Here is a 24386-nt window from a genome sequence, read left to right on the forward strand (position 1 = left end):
AGGAGTTACAGCCAGGCAGTTTCTTATCATTAGCCTGCCTGTTAAGGAGAAAGCCCGATTGTTTGGGTGCTATGATTGTTGGCAAAACATGCTGTAGACGTGTCACAAGGATAGATATAAAGATTTTATGATCGCAATCTTGGAGTCCTATAGGGCGATATGTAGAACCGTTGGTGGAAATTTGTCAGGTTTAAGGAGTAACGTTATGTGAGATTCTAACATTGTGTTGGTAGTTAAAAAATAACTGAATACCCGTGCTAGGGGTTCAACTAAAAAATGGATGAATGCTTTGTACAAGATGGCAGGAAACCCCTCTGGTGCCGGCACTTTATGTGTAGGGAGATTGTTAATGATTGTTCTAACTTCGTCTGGACTAATGACGCTGATTTAACTCTTCTCTAAACTCTGGGGGAACATGGCCTTCCTGACTTTCATCTTGGAGATGTTCGTCCAGGGCTTGGGCTCTACAAAGAGCAGAGTAGTAGTCTTAAAAGACCAATGTTATGTCTGGCGTTGTGATTAATGTTTGACCCTTGTTATCATGGATGTGATTGCACATAGATTGCAGACGTAATTTATGGGCCAGTAATTTGTCAGCCTTGTCCACCCATTCGTAGTAAGTTTGGTCAACATAAAGGAGTTTCTTGGCTGTCTCTTTCATCAAGAGATGTTCTAGTTCCTCCATATGTGGCATAGGAGTCAGAGTCCGCTTGTGCCCCTTTCTTTGCGACGGGATTCTGCTTGTGAAAGTTGGGTTTCGAGTTTCTGTCTACGGACCTTGGCTGCCCTCACGAACGCCATTGTGTGCCAAATCAGTTGCCCCTTGAGGACTGCCTTCACTGCGTCCCATACAGTCACTGGGGACACAGCATTGGTGTCAATGCCACAAAATAATGTTCTAGAGTATCTTTTATGCAGTCACGGAGAGTTGGTCATGGAAGGCTACCTCATTTAAAAACCCATGGTTTTGGGAATGGTCAGATAGAACCATAACATGATCACAGAGTCTAACAGAGGAGGGGGTATTGTGCAAGAAATCAGGAAGTAATCAATGCGCAAGGGTGTTTTATGAACATTAGACTAGAACGTGTAATTCCATATGCGGAGGTGTAGATGCCACCAGGCATCCATCTATGAAAGGTCGGAAATGCCCTGAATCAGGGCGAAGGGAGAAAGGGTGGGTGCTGGGTCTCACTGTCTAGAGCGGGAGCGATCAGTGCTAGGGTCAAGGGCTGTGTTAAAATCCCTGCCTAGGAGTATGTTGTCCCTTGCGAAGGAGGAGAAAACAAATCTCACCTTCAGTGTTAGGTCCATAGACAGAGAAAATTGATGTTATTGAGGATCCCAGGATTCCTATGACGCCCATTACTCGAACCTTGCCATCTCTATACATGCAGTCAGGCTTAAAAAAAAGGTCACTGTGGAGCAATATCGCGAGTTTTAGAGGTGCATAATAATGGTATTGTGTGGGGTACCAATAGGAGCGGAGGCACTTGGTGTCTTCTCTGAGCAAATGTGTCTCTTGTATGAGGATGACATTTACCTCTCACCTACACAGCCAATTAGTTAATGCCCTAAGCTTGATGGGTGAATTGAGACCCTTGGCATTTAAGGTGACAATTTTGAGTCATCTGGGTGAAATCCTGGCAAACTGATGCAATATCTTTGCAGAATTCAACCAGCAGTAGGTGTTTGTCTTCTTGTGTTGCCAGGGTGTGAGCGTCTGAGCTCAATTCTGCTGTCTGGGTTGGAATAGGAGAATCGTCTCCCTGGAACTGGGAGGGATCAGACCTCTGGAGCATGTCCTTAATTGGCCCTCCCATCTGAACTGTAAAAATTACTGCCTCTCCTAATGCATCAGAATTGAAAAATGTGCATACTTCAGATTTATTCTTGCTATCCAATCTTGTTCCTGTAGAATCTCTCTCAACAGGTGTATTTCCCTCTATTTTGAAATACCTATAAAAATACAAATGCATTAAAATTTCTCGATTTGATCACCGGTCTCACACCTGAGTCCTTTTTTTTTCTACAACACTGTACTTATTAAAAAAAACAACCTATGTTATTCTCCTATTTTACAATAACTTTTCCCAACATCCAATTTATCTCTTTGCTCGCAAGTTCTCTTACATTTTGTTGAAAAAAAAAAATCTCTCGGCTTTTGATGTGGACCATTTGATACTCTACTGTATATCCTTTCACTGTTTCAAAATCTAAGTGTCTTTCGTAATTTTCTCCCATTCCTTTACAATTTCTTTTTAATCTTCCTGCTATTTTTACCTGGTTAAACCGAATACCAATCCTCATACTCACTGTGTCCTGATTAAGTTCCTGAATAAGACCCCTGTGATCTTCCGCTTGTGGACTGTCCTCTACCACTTATTCCTTTTTGTGGGTAAAAGTAATTTGAGGTGTAGTCTCCTCTAAAAATACCTCACCCTTGTCCATATGGGCCTCTATAATATAATTAACAGAGAGACTGGCCCCTTCTTCCGGCCCTACCATATAAAATGTCATCTCCAAGGACTTTACGCAGCGACAAATGCGCTTGGTCTTTCACAGTGAAAGTGCGTACATATTTCCCAAGGCTTTTATTAGACCGTCCCCAAACAGAAGTCCTTTTGTTTCCTCAGAAGCCTCTTTCTTAGCCAACTCTCCTAAGTTTGGGCTTATTCTCAAAAGTACTGCTCTCGGTCTTTCTGCTATGAACACACCTTTTTTATTTAAATAAACAAAAACAAATGGCTCTTTGGCTCCAACCTCTTAACAAGTTAATGCCTAAATCAGTTCCTTTAATTTATGATTCCTCAACCATATAAAAAATACTTGCCAGCAGCCTCAGGACATCCAGAAGCTTATCCTCGCATTGTTTTAGTGATCTTTCAAGGCCTTTCCTAGGATCATGGCCTAATTTAAATGTGACCATTCTATCATTTCTTTTATTATACTTCAACTTGCGTCTAACAGCCTGTTAAACTGTTTCATACATATATTGCTGGCGGTTTCCACTAGGTAGTTATAGTTAGGACCTAGTTTCTACATAAAAGTGTTTTTTCACTTGCCTATTTCTTTGGTGCCGCTTTGTGAATCTTCACAAACTTTCCCCCAAAAAATTGCCAGTCCCGTCAGCTGCTGCCTGGAAAGTTTCAGGGTGATCTGCTCAGGGGGGCCGAGAGAAAAAAGGGGGTTCCCAAAACATGTTTTCCCCATTAATTTTTCCATAGGGATTTTGAACAGCAATAGCGCAAAAACTACTGGACGGGGCTACACCAAATTTGGCAGGAAGGTAGGTCCTGGTCCTGAAAGAGCGCTTTTTCTGTTTTGGTGTAATTCCATTCAGTAGTTTTTGAGAAATTAAGGGGAAAACAACTTTGAATATCTAGGGATGCAAAGGATTCACGACCCCTCCCGATCTCTGGCAGAGATCTGATTGGCTGATAACACTTCAACAACAGAAGTCGTTGAAGTGTTATCAGCCATCTTGGGACTCGGCTGAAGCAGAGTCCCCCAAAACAAAAGTTTTAAAAAAAGAAAAAGGGGCCAGGGGCCGAAAACCCTGGCTCTGGCGGTGGGGTCCCAAAGGGACCATCCCTGAGGACTAAAAATATATATTTTTACAATTATTTTGTGAGCGGAGATGTGGTGGATCCGCGTGTAAAATAAAATTAAAAAAAAAAAAAAAACATGGGGTGTAGTAAGCTGGCTCTGTATATACTATATCAAAATGAGATTTAGTGTTCACAGAGACCAGGGGTTCCCCAAAGGCTAAAGTAGATAATTCTAATGCTCTCTTTTCTGGTAGTGTGGTGGAGCAGTTAGGCTTATCAGAGGGTAGTGCAAAGCATTTGTTGTACACACACAGACAATTGAAGAAGCACACACTCAATGACTTAACTCCAGACCAATGGTTTTTATATTGCAAAATTATATTATCTTAATTTATTTTTAGAACCACAAGATTCAAGTTGCAAGTAAGTACTTCAAAAGATTTGCATTTCACACAGGTATCAACAGTACCTTGTTTGAAATTAGTAAGTAATACAGTTTTTGAAATTGTGGCTGTTATCTGTTTTAAAAACGGACACAGTGCAATTTCCAGAAACAGTTCCTGGGGGGGAAGAAAAGTTAGATTGTTTTACAGGTAAGGACAACACTTACAGTTTCAGTCTCTGGGTTTTAGGAAGTCCACCAGTTGGGGTTCAAGTTAACCCAAAACACCCACCACCAGCAACACGGGACCGGCCGGGTGCAGAGGTCAAAGATGAGCAATTTTAACATGGGCTCCTAGGGAGACGGGGGTACTTAGAATCCTGTCTGCCTGCAGGTAAGTACCCGCAACTCGGAGGGCAGGCCAGGGGGGATTAGATGAGCAATGAAGGGGCCACAAGCAGGCACCAAACACAAACCCTCAGCGGCCGCCGGGTGCAGGGTGTAAACAGGACGTCGTGTTTTCAATGCTGGTCTATGAGGAGACCCCAGGGGGTCACTCAGAGGCTGCAGGCTAGGTCCAGGGCTTGTCTCGGGCACACCACCGGTTGGACAGGGAGGAGGGCTGCCTGCTGAACATAGATGCACCGGTGTTGGGTTCTCCAAGGCCTTGGGGGCAGCTTGTGGCATGACTTTCCTATGCCACAGGCAGTGTTTTCTGGGCATGGCATCCTGAGGGGGATGCCATGTCGACTTTGCCTTTTTCTCCCCGCCAACACACACAATCTGCAATAGCAGTGTGCATGTGTTAGGTGAGGAGTTCCTTAGAGCGCACAACACATACTGCAGCCCTTAGGGACTCTACCTGGTCACAGGGCCCTTGGTACCACTGGTACCTTTTACAAGGGGCTTATCTATGTACCAGAGGTGTGCCAAATGTGGAAACAATGGTACATTTTTAGGGAAAGAACACTGGTGCTGGGGCCTGGTTAGCAGGATCCCAGCACGCTCTCAGTCAAGTCAGCATCAATATCAGGCAAAAAGTGTGGGGGAAACTGCAACAAGTGCCAGTTTCCTACAGGAGGCCCCGACCCGCTGCCCCAGGGACCACCAGCTCCCTGGGGCGATCTACTAATTAACGTGGGGGGGGGGGGCTGTGGCCCCCTGATCCGTAGGAACCACCACACCCTGGGGCAAAATGTATTTTATTTGGGGGGGGGTGCAGCCCCCACAGGGCAACACTATATTCTTAGCAGCGCCCACTTCCCCAGGGACCACTACCCCCTGGGGCTAACTCCTTGTAGGATGGGGGCAGCGCTGCCCCCCTCCTGAAGCCTCTGATGGCCCTGGAGACTGCCAACCCCACCCCAGGGCCGGCTCCTGCTACGTCCCTGGAGTTCCCACCCCTGGGACATAGCTGTCTGCTGTGGTTTGGCTACAGTGCTGCAGCCATGCCACAGCAGACACTGTGCTGTTTGACAGCAGGACCTTCACAGGAAGTCCTGCTGTCAAACAGCTGAGCTTTCATCTTTGTCCCCTGCATGTGTGCAGGGGACAGAGATGAAATGATTCAGCAAGCATGGAGCTGCTGTGAAAGCAGCCCTAATGTAACTATAACTTGGCCCTTCACCATGCAAAGTTAATTACTCCACGTTATGTTATTGATGACATATTCTTATCACACCTTTGATAGTATCACAAAAACATTGCAATAAAGTTATTGATCAGACAACTGTGCATGCTGAGGGCATGAGTTACAGTTACTTTAGGGTGCGAGTTATAGTTACTTGAAAGAACTATAACTGCTGAATTTGTATGGTTTTGTACGAGTAAATTCAGAACCTAACTAGAATATCCCTGTAACCTTTGTTTTTTTTCAGTGGATATATATATATAAAAACAAATTACCTTTTTTTAAAAATTCCAGTCTTAATATGCATCTTAAGAACCATGGTGATTTAGGCCCTTCGCAATCTGCTGCAACGAGACGGCCACTGTGTCGAATATCCAGCCGCAGGACAGATGCTGGGCCAATTTTTCCGCCATGGCACGTTGGTGTGTGGATTTCCTCCTTCAGGTCACAACCTTACACTTCCAAGGTCCCAGGGACTTGAGTTGGCACCACTAGGCAAGTCAGGACTCTCAGGAGATGAGCCCAGGCATTGGCAGATGAAGTCTTTGATGTCCCTCAGGGTTCTTAACAGGAGGTGTTGTGTAGCTATTTTAGTTATAGCTCCATACGCGTTATTTTAGCCAACTAGGCCTGCTGCTGTGCACTTTAACCTAGATATTTTATTCAGCTTCGTTTGTTATTTTCCAATAGCCACATTTGTGGTCTTCTTTTATTTTCTCTATCTAGCTGTTCTTTGCCTAGGTCAGCACTGCGTTCTTAAACAAGACATTTCTTTCACTCTGTGCTTTTCTCAAGGCTGCAGTAGGATAGGTTGCCGGCAAACGTGATAACGCTTTGTCTCTAGTGTTCATAGAAACCTACACACTCTTACGTAGGGATCCTTTCTTGGAACATCAGCTGTTTATTAGAAAAACACTACTCTGACCCATGTACATTAGAGGGAGATTCCAGTCAGATGATCATGACTGTATGCCGATTGCTGAGTGATTCGCTGCAGCTGCTTATGTAGACTACAGGCCTCTTGCTCAGGTATAAGGGATGATGTCTTCCCAGCGGAACCTGAAGGGCAGAACTAGAGCTTAACATGCTGTGCTCTAACATAGCCTAGGTAGGAATCATTTCAAAGACTCTAGTGACAATATGGTAGAGTTATTTTTATGCTTCACTCCCTTTGTCACAATTTTAATTCTGTCATGCTTTATCGTCCTAGTTATTGCAGTACATGTTTTATTAGCTAACATGCAGTTGCTTCATTAAAACCTTATTGAAACATATACTGCCTCCGACTGTCCTTGTATATGTGAGACTAATGTAACTGAGAGAAACGGATGCGATCTGAGTGACCACGACTTCCCTGAGGAATCCATTGTGTCATGCACTCGGCTGCCCAATCATCCTTGCTCTTGGATGGAGAAGAGGCATTGTTAGTTAGCCGGAGCAAAACCTGGATTAGGCAGACAGGTGTCACCTGTAGTGGGTTTAGACTCAGTCTCCCATAGTGCAGGTGATTCTGTCACCCAAATCCAGTAGTCTCATTAGGATAATGAGAGCCTACGCGACAGAGGCAAGACCTTAGAGAACCTTAAAAAGCAGGATGTAGAATGCAAAGTCCAGTCCTTTCACTCCCAGGACAGTAGCGGCAAGCTGCTGGCCAGCACAGCAAAGTAAAAGGCAGAGTGGCAGTCCCTCCTACAGCATCCAAATCTTCTTCCTGGCAGAATGTCCTCAGTCTAGAAGTGTTCCATGTGGTGTCAGAGGTCCAGTATTTATACTCAGTTCTGTCTTTGAGGTAGGCAAACTTCAAAGAGAAGTCTTTGTAGTGCACAAGACCCTGTCTTTCCCCACCCTGGCCCCAGACACACTCCAGGGGGTTGGAGACTGCTTTGTGTAAGGGCAGGCACAGCCCTATTCAGGTGCAAGTGTCAGTTCATTCCACCACTCTAGCTCAGGAAAACCCATCAGGAAACGCAGGGCACACCTGAGCTTCCTTTGTGTGACTGTCTAGAGTGAATTCACAAATAGCCTAACTGTCATTCTGACCCAGACGTGTATTCCCTAAAAAGGGAGAGGCACAGAATGCTTAAGGAAGAAAATGCTACTTTCTAAATGTTTTCAAACTTACAAATCGAAAACCAACTTCATCAAAAGCTGTATTTTTAAATTGTGAGTTCAGAGACCCCAAAATCCACATCTCTAGCTGCTCCTAATGGAAAATTACATTGAAAAGATAATTCAAGGCACTCCCCGTGTTACTCTATGGGAGAGAAAGGCCTTGCAATAGTGAAAACAGAAATTAGCAGTATTTCACTATCAGGGCATGTAAAGCACACCAGTATATGTCCTACCTACTGATGGGGCTACCTTGGACCTACCTTAGGGGTACCTGACAGGTAATAAAAGGGATGGTTTGGGCCTGGCAAGTGAGTGCACTTGCCAGATCGACATGCCAGTTTAAAACAGCACACAGAGACACTGCAGAGGCAGGTTTCAGACATGTTTACAGGGCTACTCATGTGGGTAGCACAATCCGTGCTGCAGGCCTAATAGCAGCATTTGATTTAGAGGCCCTGGGCACACCTGTTGCAATATACTAGGGACTTACTAGTAAATCAAATATGCCAAATCATGGAAAAAACAATCACCAATACATTTTAGACAGACAGCATATGCACTTTAGCACTGGTTAGTAGTGGTAAAGTGCCCAGTCCTAAAGCCAACAACAACAGGTCAGGACAAGCATTTCCAATGCAATAGGTCTTGCATTTTCATGCGTTAGAGCTATTGGCATTGTAAATTCAGAACTGGACTTTTCTTGCCACATAAATTGGACAACCCTGTTTCATAATTTCATCTTTTCCTGCCATGTTTTGGTGGTCACTGGCAGCTACTGACATCAGAAATCAAACGCCCTTGAGGAGAGACGAGAAGATGACAGCACTACCTCGCGTTGTGTAAACATCTGAACGAAAATTGGAAAATAAGGCTTGAAAAGTATTTTATTTTAATTTTATCAGAATGAAAAGTCTTGCAAGCATTCTTGATTCGCACTTCAAGGAGCAGAGCAGCCTGAGAAGATTTATGGCCCCAATAAAGGAGATAAGAAATGCCCTGTGTGAGATGTTGTGAAGGCTGGCAGGGAGAGGCCCTGGGGAGAGACTTGAGGTGCGATGCAAGGCTAAGCAACTTTCACATCATTGCTTCTAGGTTCAGCTACATTCTACCAGAAAGGGCATATTGTGGCTTTTGTGAGCAATGAGCTAAATGACCGGGTGTTTCTTTGGTAAAATAAGCTTATTTTAGGTGCCAGAGGTAAACGGGGGCAGCACTGGAATAAAGCCAAAACAAATGTCAGCGATATGGGAGGAGACAGCAGGAACAGAATGCTGCAATAAAATGCAGGCAGCTACCAGTCTAAAACACCCACAGTGAAAGGGGATCACCAAAGAAATAACACAAATAGCCTGCCACAGCAACAGATAAAGAAACCAAAGTGGAATAATACAGTAGTTGGTCACTGCTCTGGAACAGAAAAAGGAGGGAGAAAAAAGCAGAACTGACCACTAGCGAGCAAGAATTTTTAAAGGACATTGCAACCAATAAATGAAATTGCTTTAAGCCATAAGAAGCATACTAAAAGTATAAACGAGGTCGACCTCAAAAATAGGAGGAAGAAGGCAAAATGTTTGGAGATAACCCTGCAAAAAGGGCCAGGTCCAATAATGTTAATTTGCATTTATGATCCTAACATCAAGATTTCTTTTTTGTTTACCCCTTTCAGAGGATTGCATCCTTCGTTGGGTATAAAGGTCATCATCGGGGTAGAGGAGTGAGTTTTTATGTGCAATAGTAGATCTCTCTTGTTAAATCAAACCAAATCCCAACCAAACTGAGCACCATAAAACTCCTACATCACATAGTGATGTCATTAGACAATTGGTTCATTCTAATGTTAGGAGACAGGTCTCTGCCCTGTTGAGAAAGACTTCCTACACTATGCTCATTTAAGAAGAAGTTTCTCCAAAATGTTTTTAATCAAAAATGAATGACTCAATACTTTAACACCCCCTTGTAAACTGGACTATAACTGACCAAAGCTTTTGACTGAATGCCACAGCTGTGTGAGATTCTGTAAAAGCAGTAATTGGCATGAACTTATGACATTAAGTGCAATAAGGAAATGAAACATCAAAAGATCACCTGAGACAAGATTTAGAGGTATGGATTACACCTCTGAATTCCGCCATAAGAGGGCAGTGAGTGTCAGAATAGATTGTTAGCTTTACACTGTCAGATCTTGATGTTTTGCTGGCTGAGGACATAGGGAGGCACTTGTTATATTTTAAACAATACTAATACAAACATTGTAATAAAGTTCATATGTTGTTGAATAGCATAAGGCAACCCCAACCAGAAACTACATTAAATGGCTTAAGAATTACAGGAAGTCTCTGGCAATTGCCAAACCGGGAAGGTAACATGATTTCAACAACTTCCATCTTTGCCACAAGCAGCACTTCCTCTTAGATATTTTAACTCTATCTTTCACCTCTTCAAATTCCAGAGAGAAGCTTGAGGATAAAGTTACAGAAGAAGGAAGCTGCTTCAATCTACTCTCTTGCAAATACTAAGGTTCCTGGGCTGGATAGGTTCATTCTTTTCTTATAAGCCTTTTTGTACAAGGTCTAATATCCACATTTGATAATCAGTTTCTGGACATGAGGCAGATAGCATTAACAATTATTTCAACATTTGCAAAAGCAGCAAAAGACATGTCAAAATGCACTTCTTGTAGCCCTATAGGTCAGCTGAACTGTGACACAAGAATTTAACTTTAGATACTTGCCCACAGGCTAGAGCAAGCTGTTTCACCCTTAATTCACCCCTTCCCAGCAGGTTGTATTGCATTGCAACTAGGCAGAATTCAGATAAATTTAGAAGGCTGAAATAAATATATTTACAGATTACATGTACTAGATTATTGTAAATGTCATGGATAGTCCCTGGCACTTCTATAACTGGACAGTGAGAATGCATCTGACAACCTTAACTTGGGTTACATTCAATCGATAGTGGAAAAATACAACCTGGCTCTAGACTTGAAACCTTTTATTTTCTTATTTTGTGACTCCCAAATCCCGTGTTCAAGATCAACACTATGCGTTATGACCAAATACCGTTACACAAGAACTGGGTTACATAAAATAAGCTCCTTTGATTGTTTTTATATCTTTTTTATTACTTTTGTAAATTGTCAACAAGACATGACACACACCATCAAATGGAACACCCTTCCTTTTGCCACTATTGATAAATTGTGTCTTTTTGCACCAGTGCACCGACAATCCCATTAGTTGGATTTTAGGGAGATAATCCAGTGTCTTCTTTGTTTTTTGCTCTCTTGGTCAAACCATTTGCACCACGCCTAAGAAAAGGTTTGTCTTTAAAAGAACTCCAACATGACCTTTTGCTTTCTGCGATATCCCTTATAAGCGCTGCCTAATATCATAAATGACCACCACAGTTTTATTTAGTAGCCCTCAAAATTAACTGCACCAACAAAATCCATCCTATAGGTAAATATATGCATCTTTCAAAATCAAATATCCTGTCTTATATATTCTGTGCTCTTTCAGCACTTTATATTGGCTCAGTATCTTAGTCGATTTTTCTGCAATATACTTTTAAACAGTTTTAAACAACATACGTAACAATGCAATATGAATAAATCACCACAATAATGCACATGGACTGGTAACGCAACACCAAAAATATTGCTACCTTATGCCCCCTCCCCCCATTTCGTTTCTCACCTTTGTTTTAATATCACCATACCAATCTAATCCAGCATTTGGACAGGACGCCCTAAGTGCACCTTAAAAATACTGCCTCTGTATTTCGTTGCAAACCTAAATTGAGGTGTGGTAATGTGTTACTGAATCGCAATTTAGTTTTGTACACAAGAAAAGATTTTTTGCAGTTGCAAACGACCAGATTCTGTGGTTCAGACCCTCTGCAATCAAAACAAAGTTCTGTACATCTGGACCTTAAGCTTTCAGAAATTATTTACTTGATAGTTAAGGGTTAAAAAGCTCTCTTTCACAGATCCATAAGGAGGCTGAAAATTTGATAGCTTTCACTTTCAGGAATTAGGAATTTTAGAGTCAGCATATATGCCAAACGCTGCCTGAAGCACATAGAAAATTTCAAATTCCAAAAGTATCCTAGTTTAATATTAGGGAGCAGGTTACAGAACAAGAGCGCTGGAAGCAGTTATTACAGTCAGATAAAGTAAAGAAATAAATGAACTACTGTCTAACATAAAAAAAATGAAAAAATACAATATACCTCCTCAAACGGAAGTGTAAGATACTTGCCAGCAAAAGCGCTGTTTAAATAAATGACACCCTGATTTTGTGATCCTTAACACATCACATTAAAAAATTAACTTTATTCGTGAATACGTACATTGGAAATTATGGCAGGAAGTAACTCTAGACTAGAAGCCAAGGTTTAGTGTTTCTTGTACGTCTTGTCTACATTGTCAGCAGTAACACGTGGCAAGGCATGTGTTACCCGAGTGCTTTTTCGTTGGCAGGCTGGCTGTTTGCCCTTACCATGTGTGCTAAAACTTGCCGTATAAAAATAGACCCCTTATCACAGTGAAAGCACTAATTTATTTTTAACATGGAACAGACTGCTAATGAAAACATTTTACGCAATGCAGTTCTAGATGTATAAATGTGTGGGAATGGAGGCATTTGAAGAACAGAACCTACTTATTATTGAGAACTGTCTGGCTGCAGGTCTTTACTGTATGGGGCTTTCATTTGGAAGACATTAGGATACATAACCAGATCAGAACCCGGTAATTCACTGCTGTGACGTCTCAACAGTGTGTAACTATTGGTAAGACGTCACAAAGGTAAGAGCTTGCTTCCCCTTTGTTCTGCTGCCTCACCCAGATCTCTAGCGACCCAAGCATAGAGGGAGGTAGTTGACATTATAGTACTGTAATAAAATACGCCATATTACAATATTCTGTTACACTATATTTGATATACACCAGGGCTTTAAGTGGCATGAAAACAAGCATTTGCAATGCAACAGGTCTCCTATTTGTTCGAGTTAGAGCTATTATCGTTGTAAACTCCTAACCGGACTTTTCTTGCCACATAAATTGAAAGAAAAAAAAAATTCGTAAGATCGCGGTATGTAAAACCCAGTACGATCGCACTCGGTTTTTCAATTTCAGCACGATTGCACTGGGTCTCGCTCGTTTTTTTTCTTTCAATATATTTTATCTATGTCAAACCAAGTGCAATCGCACTGCGTGGAAAATAAAAAGATAAGGTAGTGCAGAAACCAGGCTAAAAACATGGAGCCTTAAATGTTTTAGTAGTTGGCCGGTGCACTAGAGGAGGGCTAAACACCAGAAAAGGTATGGCGTATGCATGCCTTTCACTAATGAAGCCAAGCGGATTTTAAAAGGCAAGCCCATGAACCAATGAAAGGGACAGGCGGGACATGGGTGTGGTTAAAAGCCCAAAGAGAGATTACAACAGGGAGGGATCGTTTGTGCGCTCGACCCTACAAACTTGAGGTCTCTCAAAGAGGTGAGGCAGATGTAATTAAGGGTGTGGCTTAAAAACATGTAAGCTAAAAATATGTGATTAGCATAGTGTGCTGCCCTACTTGTATTTTGCTGCTTCTTTCAGTCATTGCATCCAGATATATATAATACAATAGGTAACATTACACCTATAACAAGATAGGACTATTGAATTTGTCAATGGTTGTTAGTTGCATAAGATAAAAAACAAAAACAATGAATTCGGTGTATAAAATATTGAAAATGCTTCTGTTCGGAAATGATGAGACTGTGAAAGAACTATGATGAGTCTCTGGAGTTACATCAAAGGTAGTGAAGGGTGGGACTGCTGCCGAGGTAAGAGCAAAAGTAGAGAGCCCGATAGGCACCCGTCTCAGCACCTGCTTTCTAGAACCTACTGTGCTACTGAACGCAGGCAGAATTTCCGGCCCCCTTGTAGCCCAGATATACACTAACCAACACAATCCCAGATTTCTGCAAACAGTTACAAACCACTCACCCCTCAGTCTTGCGGTGGCCTATCTTGTTACCAGAAATACATGATTTCGTAACAGGATTTTAATACACAGTAGCCCATTAAACATTGTTTATGGATGAATACCCATGATTAGACTTGGACACAAATCGTACACTTTTCACAATTTTTCTGGGTATTTGTTTATGCTTGCTGGTTTTTCTGATTTAGTAAGGGTAATTGTTTTAATGTTTATTTCTCTACATTTTTCTGTCTGGCTGTCAGCCAAACCTACTATTACAACATCATGAAAAGACAGAGTGGGCGTTGGCTCCACCCTGAGGAGTATTACTTTCATCTATTGGCTACTTGGTGTATCATTCTGCCGTCCAAGAAGTGCTGCACTGGAATACAGGAAGGATTATTTTAAATATGAAAACTACAGTCAATAATCAAGCTCTTTGTCCCATCCGTTATTTATCACCTAGATGGATTCAAAACAGAAAGTCATCTTTTTTTTTCTTTGCTTTCTCCCAAAGTCTGGCAAAGCCAAAGGTGCAGATTGTATTAGAACAAAGCATTTGAGCACAGCCCGCATGTAAACATCATTTGTAAATGCCTGTGTTTACATGCAGGGGTTAGATTAAAGTCAAACCTATTGGCTTTGACAATACTAGGGACTTTTGTTTTCCGACATATTGTCCAAACCGCCGTTTTCAATGCGGCACAATTTGCCCAAAACTACCAACTTCATCCGAGGGGCTGTACTGTGCCCATGGAGGCATGTTCTGCTCTGCAGGGCTGAACACGCCAACTCCAGAAGAATTAGTCAACAACATCCGAGACTGACTAGCAGCCTGCCATGTGTGGGCGGCTGTAAGTGTATGTTAATGTAGTCTAAAGACGAAGGAAATGATTGAAAGACAGTTTTGTGGCACAGACTGCAGACAAAATGGATTCTGCTGTAGGTGCTTCGAGTAGGAGGCCAGAACAGCAAGCCTCTGTGTGGAAGGATGGGTGTATGCAAATTAAGTGTCAGGAAGGAGGCGGGAAAACCCCAGCTCAGTCACAGCAGCAACAGTTACTGCAGGTTAGGGCAGTGCAGTGTTTAGGGTATACAGGGTCACCTCAGCCCAGAAACTGACAGGTCCTAAATCCCCAAGGATACCCCCCAAATCGGTGACTAGAGGTTATGGGATCAGCTCTCTTCAATATTTGATACAGTGTGAAGGACTCGTCAGTCCATTCCTGGCTCCGTGGATCAAGTGTTGCAACCGAACGCGCTGCAGCGTTTCAAACCCACAGGGGTTCTGTGAATGCAGCATGTGACACCCATGTGGCCCATGCCCAACCCAGTCAATACAACGTACAGAACCCAGTATAAATATTCAACACCAATACAATCGTCCCCATCCCTACTTTCTTGTGCACCAGGTGTGCAACACATGGCAACTGCGATCCGTCGCCACCCAATCGCAATGTGGACATTTTCATCCACAGGTGGGAATTAGTGTTGACAATGTCTTAATCAATGCACAGTAGTACCTATAGTAAATATCACTCAAAAGATATTAGGATGGCACTCCAGGTAAACAACACCGCTCACTCAGAGCCTCATTTCTTCACATCCAATAATTGTATCCAAACTTTTCAATACACAAATTGTACCAATAAACTTCTAGCATTCTGGTTTCTTCTCCAGAAAACAACTGATATATTTTGAAATAGCATTGTATTGCAGTCTCTGAAACACAGTGAAGCATTTAGGTTCTGAGTCTAAAGGAATACTATCATATATGAAAGTTTCATACACATTGTAAGCTAGAGAAAGCGGCATATTGTGGTTTAAAGTCTCGTGTGATATCAAGAAAGCTTGATACCTGACGGTCTGCAGCTAGAACGCAACGAGTGGGAACTGTACATTTGATTAACAGTATCAAACCTAAAATTTGTTGTGAGCACAAGAAGGAGGCATTTGTTGATACTAACAATATCCTATATCTGTAACCACACCAATTTACCCTCAGGTTACTGCGGGAGAGTAGCATTGTTAGATATAGCCTGTCCCTTGCAGAAGCCCCTCACGGATGCTCAACGGGTCTCTTGCCTTTCTACTCCAATGACCACGCTTGTTCCTCTCCATCAATAGCTTTGTGTATGAAAACAAACCTACTAAAATAATTCAGCAGCTTCTAAAAATATCTATTGGTTTGGAGACTCCAACAGTGCAATGACGCCGCTGTCCATGGGTGGGACTGCTGCTGACTTCTAGGACTACAAAATGAGGATTTCCTTTTTGCTTTCATGGGCAAATTCTTATTGTGCGGCTAATCCTGGCGCGTTAACTCATACAAAAGATTTACAAACAAAAAAATAGAAAACTGGGACTGGGCTCGAGGTGCCGAACTTTTTCAACGCAAAATCATGGTGTCCTGCTAGCATGTACGTTACTATGGCATACGCATAAGTCATAAATTCGTCTGAAGCAGTAGGGAAACAAAGCTATGCAACATATTATATTATATTTTGGGATTTCGCCAACAAATGCCTGCATTACGACTCTCTGGAGTCCTAGAGACTTGTCTTTGACTACGGAGCGCTGTTACTCTTGGCCCCGATCGTCGTGGATATTTTGTTTGAATATATTTATATTGTATATAAAAAAAATACTTAGCCATCATACTAAGCTATGATACGCGTAGACATGATACGTTATTCAAGTTTTTCACAAAACAAATAAATTTGACAATAAAACTCCTTAACTCATCCAAAGAGAGATATGTCAGGACATATTTTGCTATGTTTCACTCTGCAAAACATTTAATAAATTCAAAAGGAATTCGTTTAATAATAATAATGCAACAGCAGCCACAAATCGAACGCATGCCAGAAATCTAATGTTCCGTCAGTATTACGCGTCAAATATTATTATTATTGACCAACTCAATGTAGACCCCTGGGGGCCATGGCGCTTACCACTGGGATGCGAATGGTTAGAAAATTAAATATTATTAGCAGATCAATAAAGTGTTTATAAACAAAAAAAATGCAAAATGTACAACTGAAAATTGTAGGCTAAAATTGAAGTTGGTGTCCTTAGTTTGATTCATGGAAGTGGTGCAGGTGCACTGCAGCATCGGTATGCAACGACAAAACAGCAGACATTAGGGGCAAAAAAGACAACCCATATGCTTGAATCCGGCATACTGCTTTGTTTTTAAGAAATAAAACTGAAGTGTGAAAAGCTACAAACTTTTAATTAAAATTTCAATTTATTGTATATTTTGTATATGGGTTAAATACAAAGTTTCATATTTGTGCATTTGGTTGGCGTATACTTGCTTTTTTGTGTTTCCATATATTTTGATTTTCAAGATGTACAGATTTTTTAAGCAGGGATCTTTGGCTTCCAGTAGTGATTCAGTGGCATTTACAGAAGTCAAAAGTTTAACAACTGCAGTGTTAACATACAAAAAAAAATTAGGCACCAGGTCTCTGAAGAATTATTTAGTAGAATGTCTTCATGCATACTAGTATTCCCAAAAATATTCATAATGGGAAATCAGAATGACCAGTTTCAACAAGATTATAGGAAACATGAATATAAACAATCATTGACAAAGCCAATAGGTCAGACATTGGTGGTCAGTCTTTTGGTTTTGTCAATACGTGTCTTTGTTTGACATGGTTTTTGTAAAACGTTATTGTTGTGGGAGATGCTCGGCCCTCACCATTCTAACACATACTAACAAAAAGCAAAATTATTCTTTTTGCTGTAGCTTACATTGCCAGAGTAGTTTTTGGCACTGAACAAAAAAGACATTGTGTGCTGATATGCTCCTTGTGAAAGAGCAGATTGGATCATTGTAATGTAATATACCATGGATTTGTAGAGCACAGAACTTGTCGCCTGTGAGGGTATCTAGATGCTGAGTAGGTTCTGCAAATAGGATCAGTCACAGTGAAGCCAGCCGATAGATGGATCGAGAGGGAGATAGAATTTTACTAAAACAAAAGGTCTTGGTTACCGCCAGACCTAATTAGGGAACCAATTCTTAAAGAAAGTCACAAAAGTGCACCCATGGTATATGTCTTTGCATTTGTGCAGATTTGCGTAGTTCATGAATTCACAAGAATTTACAGAAGTAGATCAGGAAATTGTACTCCTAGAAAATATTTTTTAACTGTACTTTAGCACAAGCAAATCTGCAAGTAAAGATTTGCTCATGCAAAAATCTGTTAAATGTTTGCAAGTTCACCTTCCCTTTAACAACTTTTTTCTCCAACCCTGCAAGTTTTACTTCTCACCCTTGTCAGGAGTAAATTTCTAACCTTTCTCAGTATGGGAAATAATTTGAGAAGAGCTGGGGGAAACCCTTAAAACATGCAAGCTAGTAGCTTTGCATAGACTCAAAAGGGCATTCCAACCCTGGAACTACTGCTTCCCACTATGTTCGGCCCCAGTTTGTAGCTCTGCAGTAAGGTAGCTAAATAAGAAATTTGCTAGTATTTAAGCCCTACTATAGTATTAGGCCTGGCAAAATCAGAGAGGCTATTATCAGAGCGCTTATTAAACGAGATTACTGCCATAATTTGTTGCCGCACTACATGGCAGAAAAGGGACAAGTAGATTTTTTTACAGGACAAGTAGACTTATGAAGCAACCTGTCCCATGGACAAGTAGATATTTCATTAATTCCACAATCCTGATCTGAAAAACTACTGATTACCTGAAGAACAGTTTTAGGTCAAACATTTAAAAGTCTATGCAATTGCTATTACTTTGAGAATATGTGAACAATTGAAATTTAAAGTCTAATAAAAAAAAATTCTGTAAAAATTTGAAAATAAATTCCCTCAATATGAAAGAGTTTTTAAAAAGGTAACACTATTGTGTTGTGGTTTAGATGATAAATTATAATAATTATACTAGGACAGAAATGCAAAAGAGCAAAAGTGAAGGAGTACTTGGAAATGGGCCTGCTTTCCGCTTCAATTGTGTATGTTGTACTATTACATGCAGGTGTTGAAGAAGATCTTGGTGGGGTCCTCTCTTTCATCCATGTAATGCGGGGACGTCCTGGAATGTTAACAGCAAAACAAAGGATTACCGGTGGGAGGAGGAGGATACCCACAACTGCAGCAGGAATCACCATTAGCAAAGAGAACATGGGAGTAGGGAAACTGGTGGTGCACAAGGGATGCCAAAAAAAAGGAGTACACCGTTCCAAAAGAGACTGTCTAAACAGAGGACAAGTGTCAGTAATAAGATAGGAGTACCCTCAAGCGTCATAAAGTACGCTAGGCGTCATCATTGGGCTAACTCCTCGTCAGACCGGTACTGCAATGTCTGACGGATCACCACCCAGAAGGTGCTGACACAAAACCGGAGATGGAATCGTGAGTCCGATGGACTCTACAGTTTAGGCTGACAGTGAAGAGTAAGGAGAGTGAAAAGAAAGTTAAAATTGGCTCTGGACACTAGGACGCAAAATTGAATTACTCAAAATGTGGTCAGGCCAAGGGATGGCACCCCTGTGCAGCAGCAATTCATGTGAAGGGCTGCAGTCTACATACAGCACGAAAGAGTATATTGTCAAGAACAAAATATATTTTGGGGAAAAAAAAGGGTAACATCCAAAACGTAATTCTTTTGAAAAGGATAACTATGCAGCTTAATTTTATTTTCGAACTAAATGTTGCTCACTTTTAGTTTCTAACTTAATGTGAACGTGTTTGGTTACCTATAGGATTTGGGGTGCATTAAAAAAAAATGTTGAACACAACCAATGTTGCTTCACAGAAAACCCACACAAGCTCGTTAATATGATAATAGCTTGGCAGGCAGCCCTGAGGCAGCTGTCTATTTACTGCTCAGTGAGGTTCTTGCATTATGTAGTCTATTTTCTTTGCCGTGTCCTGGCGCTTGGATTGCTGAAGAGGCTGAAAGTCTACTGGTGTTGGCACTACGGCGCACAACTAATCCGCAGAAGACAAATATACTCTTCCTCTCATCTAATTATGCATTCTGAAAATTACAGGGGATGTAAAACGTTTCTCAAGACCTGCCCCTTGCAACAACAACAAAAAGTTCCAGAGAAGCAACCCTAGACTCATGAGCTTTCCAAACCTTGTTCAACGCGAAGGGTGTGTTCACTAGGTCTATTTCATGCCAGACAAAGGGTAAACACAAACAGCACTTACCCAGTCTGGAGGGGGCGGGGCTGCCAGCCCCATGATATGACTAATCAGAAAGCAGTACAGTGGCTGCCCAGTGAGATGACTGCTGTCCCTGCTGACATACCGCAGGATTCCTTCCCCATTGCAAATCTCGAACAAAGTACTATAAAATTGTCTCGTCAACCCACGTTTGTCTACTGACCATTCGGGATAGCAAAGTTATAGAGAAATCACACTGAGCAGCAGGAAGGCCCTCACAGGCAGACAGAAGACCAAGCCATTCATTCCAAGTCAGCAGAATAAGTCCCACTGAACACCGTACGTCAGAACTCAATCGTAATGATGCCCTCTGCACTTTAGTGGGGGAGAGGGGGTTTAAAGCTGGCCCACAACATTAACAGGGAATCCAAGGGCGTTTATTAAGGTGCATATTTCACAGGTGGCTTGAAAAAGTCACAATCAACATACTTGTACAGTAGTGTAGATCACATGTGTATAGCACCCTGCTTCCAACAGATGCCCTCGCAGCACTGTATGCGGGACCAAAACGCAAGGTAAAGTGTCACACACGAATAACTACAAAGACCATAACTCACATGTTACATACAGCAAGTTGGGGCAGTAAAGCACGTGACTGCAACGGAACAGATGGACTGTGAACACTGGCGCCAACTAAGTTTGAGACAGTCTATTGAGGATTTCAGGCTTATTACAGCATGCAGTAATTCAGGACCCAGCCATTGAAATCCTACCTGAAAGATCCCTTTACATTTAATAAATGCATGAATATGCAGTAGCCCGGTCTCCAATAGGAGAGTGGGTGTGGGGGGGCAGGTTAATGACTCGCGTGCAGGAATGCAGCCACAGCACGGCTTTCTGAATGAACACTCCCTGGTGAGGGCGCGGAACAGGCTATTAGGACATTTAGGAAAATAGTATGTGGTATGACAATTAAACTACTTGGAGAAATTCAACCTCCCCTAACCCCCCATCCCATCCGGGTCACAAAGGTTAAACCGATAATGATAACGCGCAGATGTGTAATGAACGCTCTCGGGGGGGGGGGGGGGAGGGGACGCACTGAGGGAGCATTGCAACAAAGGTCATAGACACTTTGCAGATGTGTGCATTTCATATCACCCGGTTAACTGCAAATGCTAACAGCGTTCTCTAATAGGCCGCTGATTACAAACGTCCATCCCTACTCACATCCCTGCAGCGAAAATCTCTCCCTTAGTCGTAGCTGCCAGCTCTATGCATTTCGCACCCCATCTTCATTCGCCCCCAACATCTCTTTCAGCCCATCTCCTGCCACTCGCTTTCAGTCATACCCATCACCAGTCAGTCAAATCCTCAAAATAAAATGTGTGGAAGTTTTGTCAAGTTTATTCTAGGGTAAAATTAAACATTTATGGAGAAACGCTAATACGCCGGTATAAAATACGATCGAAGTACACCCTGACGTCTAACAACAAAAACATTCAAACAACGTAGGTTTGTATTTAATTTGAATACCTCTAAACGGTGAAAAAGGAACCGGCAGGGGTTATGCTCCACTCCTGCAAACCTTTCCATCGCCCCCAATGTGTACACTGATAGCAGCATCTGTTCATCTCTCACCTGCATCCTTCTCAGTCTCAGTGTGTAGTATGACCAGACTTACTGCTTCTTCCCACGCCCCGCATAAGACCCCCCAACCCCCCGACTTGTCCTCCTGCCTGAGCGTCTAGTGCCTTGCCACGTTCAGTCATAAAGGATACAAGACTGTCCACACGGTGTGACTGAGTAACTCAGACAGGAAATCTTCTTACAGGCACTTAGGGTGCGGATGCTCACTGCCCAGCCCAATCTGCCACTCACCTGACCTTCCTTTACAATCAGTGGCCAGTGAATGCCAACCTGTGACGCAAACCCTATGTTTATATTTGCCACCAGGGCCCCTATAATTATACTAATAAATTATTTTGATGTACAAATGTTTCTAAATTAACACATAAGTGCCATCACTGCCCCAGTCGGTCAGTTCTTCCCACAACAACAGTCCCTATCCAAGTCTCTACTTGTCATACCCTGCCAAACCCATCCACTGCCAGCCTCCACTTTTCCAGCCCATCGATCACGATCTGGACCGCAGTCTTTCTACCCACTTCCCATCACTACCTACTGCCCCATTCCACATCAAAGCACCAAAGTCACAGTCCGGGTCTTTGGTGCTTCCAACTGCACTCACGACCCATGCCCTTCCTGCACCTCCTGACCCACAGTCAGATGTTTACTGTACTTCCCTTGCCCCTCTACTGCCCCCACAACCACCATTCCATCCCAAGTGGGGCAGTATCAGTGTGTGGTGCCCCCTGTTTTCTTCCTGCGACAAATCCAGTTCAAAGCACCCGAGGCCCCACCTCTAAGCGCTACCTCAATCAAATCACCGCCAAAACCACTCTCAGATGCATCCTGGCCCTCTCTCCACCACAACTCTCTCTTAGCCGCCCACCCCCAACAACCGCAGCCCACCTTCTGGTGCTTCTTGTCCTTCTCCTGCCGCTCCACCCTCTCCAGGCGGAGGCGCTCGAGCTCCAGGCGCAGGTCGTGCTGCTCGGGCTCCATGGCGTTGCGGCTCACCAGCACCTCCAGGATCTCCAGCACCCGCACCACCCGGGGCATGAGCCGGCCGATGGCCTCGCAGCCGTGCAGGTCAATCAGCCTCTCGAACTCCTGGCCCACGGACGAGGCCATATCGTACACGTCCATCACCGTCAGCTCGGCCACCGGCTTCTCCAGGGCGGGGACGTCCTCCATGGTCGCGGGGCTCGGTGCGCTGGACTGCGGGGCACCCACGGTCTCTGCCAGCGCCCGCCAGCAGTGCGCATGCGCGCTCAGAAGCTTGGGAAGCCTGCCATGGACTACTCCTGCAGGAAAGGGCCGTCTCTGCGCGTGCGCGCACTGCAACCGGGGGCGCCAAGGAGCAACGCCTGGAAGGGAGCGGTACTGTCAGCATCATGGGGCCTGCCAGATCCCGACCGCGGGTGCAATGAACAGACTGACCGGGGTCATGATGTCACAGATGTGTTAATTTAGAAACATTTGTACATGCCTAACGCAATTAACTTCTTACACCATTTACTTTCTCGATGTGATTTGCGAATTGGCAAGAACAATGGAATTGGAGGTAATTCGTCTCCAGTAAATCAAAGTTCGTCCAATTAATATTATTTCATGCTCCGTTATAACTTCTGAAAGGGACAATCACCTATTTGAAAGTCCTCTGAAGATTTTTTTATTGGTAATTCCAAGTTACAAAGCATCGGATTCCATTATAATTTAACACATTCGTAAGTGGACTCAGATAACACCATAAAAACAGCCAACATGAGTTTCGCAGGAGAATTCGCATTTTAACTTGGAATGGCAAATACATCTCCTACAGATGCAACTGTCCTTTCTACAAAGTAATAACTGATGAAGAAATAATACTGATTGAACGAACTTGGATTTTCTACCGACTTAATACTTTCATTTTTCTTATTTGGAGCCAACATGAACTTGTGGACATACACAAAAGGAAGTCTCAAATTTAGCAAAAAAAACCGTTAATAGCTAAAGTTAACAGTCCTTCATTACCACACTTTTCACCAACAAAAACAGCACCCAATATTTGGGCGTGGTTTCATGGGATAGGACAGGAACTGGTCAAAATCGTGACTGTTTGAGGGGGTTGAACAGGTCTTAACTCAAGCTTGAGATCACTGGATGGGCCAGGATTAAAGGCTTTGGAGATGCTCCTCGCTGGTTTACAGCGGCTTCACTGTATTGTGTGTAATGTAGCATGTGTGTAGTGCTTACTACCGCTCTTTGGTGCGTTGGGGCGCTTAATCACAGGGATTGCAAGCTACGCAGTTTAGGGTGTGGTGTTGGGAGGGTGCTGTTTTTTGTTTTGAACCTATGTGGGAAAAGTTTTCATGTCATTCGTGATGACCACTGAGGTGCTGCAGTTGTTCACATTCCTATTACCACCTCTAAAGGTAAAAGTGTTTTTTTCTGAAACAGCATTGCTGTTGCTACTGCATCCCATTTTCTTTCTAAATTCACGCTAGAGTAAGTAGGCGCCTCTAAATGTGTACGTAGCGTGCACAGCCCCTCATTGGCCTCCAGCTTGGGCCACTCGGCCATCCCAGTTCAATCCTGTTTGCTAAGGAGCAAACATTGCACCGATCTGCCTTGGATATACCTGGTTTATTGGAGCCTGCGGAGCCCAGGGAAGTCTATCAACCCCAGACATCTACGAAGAAGGGACATAGGGGATTATTGGCTAGTACTGCAAGTGCGTATCCCACGACTTTTGATTTACCCAGAATGCCCTGCAAACAACAAGATTTCAATAAAGCACAATTTCTTCACATTCACGTGTCAGAAAACACCAGAATTTTCAGAAAGCTCTGGGGAGGGGGGTGAAAATGCAAGATGGAAGGACATTTGATGCTGAGGTAAATTCACGTATTTACCACTAAACAGATGTCAAAAAGTACCGCATTTTGTTAATATGTGAAATTTCTGGGGTATTATGTAAGAGGAAAGTTTGC

The 24386-nt window shown here is 42.8% G+C and overlaps 1 protein-coding gene across 2 annotated transcripts in view; it reads right to left on the reverse strand.

Moving 5' to 3' along the window:
- RILPL1 (Rab interacting lysosomal protein like 1) overlaps positions 1–22691 on the reverse strand; it is a 97694-nt gene extending 75003 nt beyond the window's left edge. For both annotated transcript variants that reach the window (XM_069215005.1, XM_069215004.1), the window contains exon 1: positions 22321–22691. In XM_069215005.1, coding sequence (XP_069071106.1) covers positions 22321–22605 — 285 coding nt within the window. In that variant the 5' untranslated portion in view covers positions 22606–22691. The remainder of the gene's footprint in view (positions 1–22320) is intronic.
- Positions 22692–24386: the final 1695 nt, after the last annotated feature.

The sequence above is a fragment of the Pleurodeles waltl genome, chromosome 11, assembly GCF_031143425.1.
Source record: "Pleurodeles waltl isolate 20211129_DDA chromosome 11, aPleWal1.hap1.20221129, whole genome shotgun sequence".
Lineage (NCBI taxonomy): Eukaryota > Metazoa > Chordata > Amphibia > Caudata > Salamandridae > Pleurodeles > Pleurodeles waltl.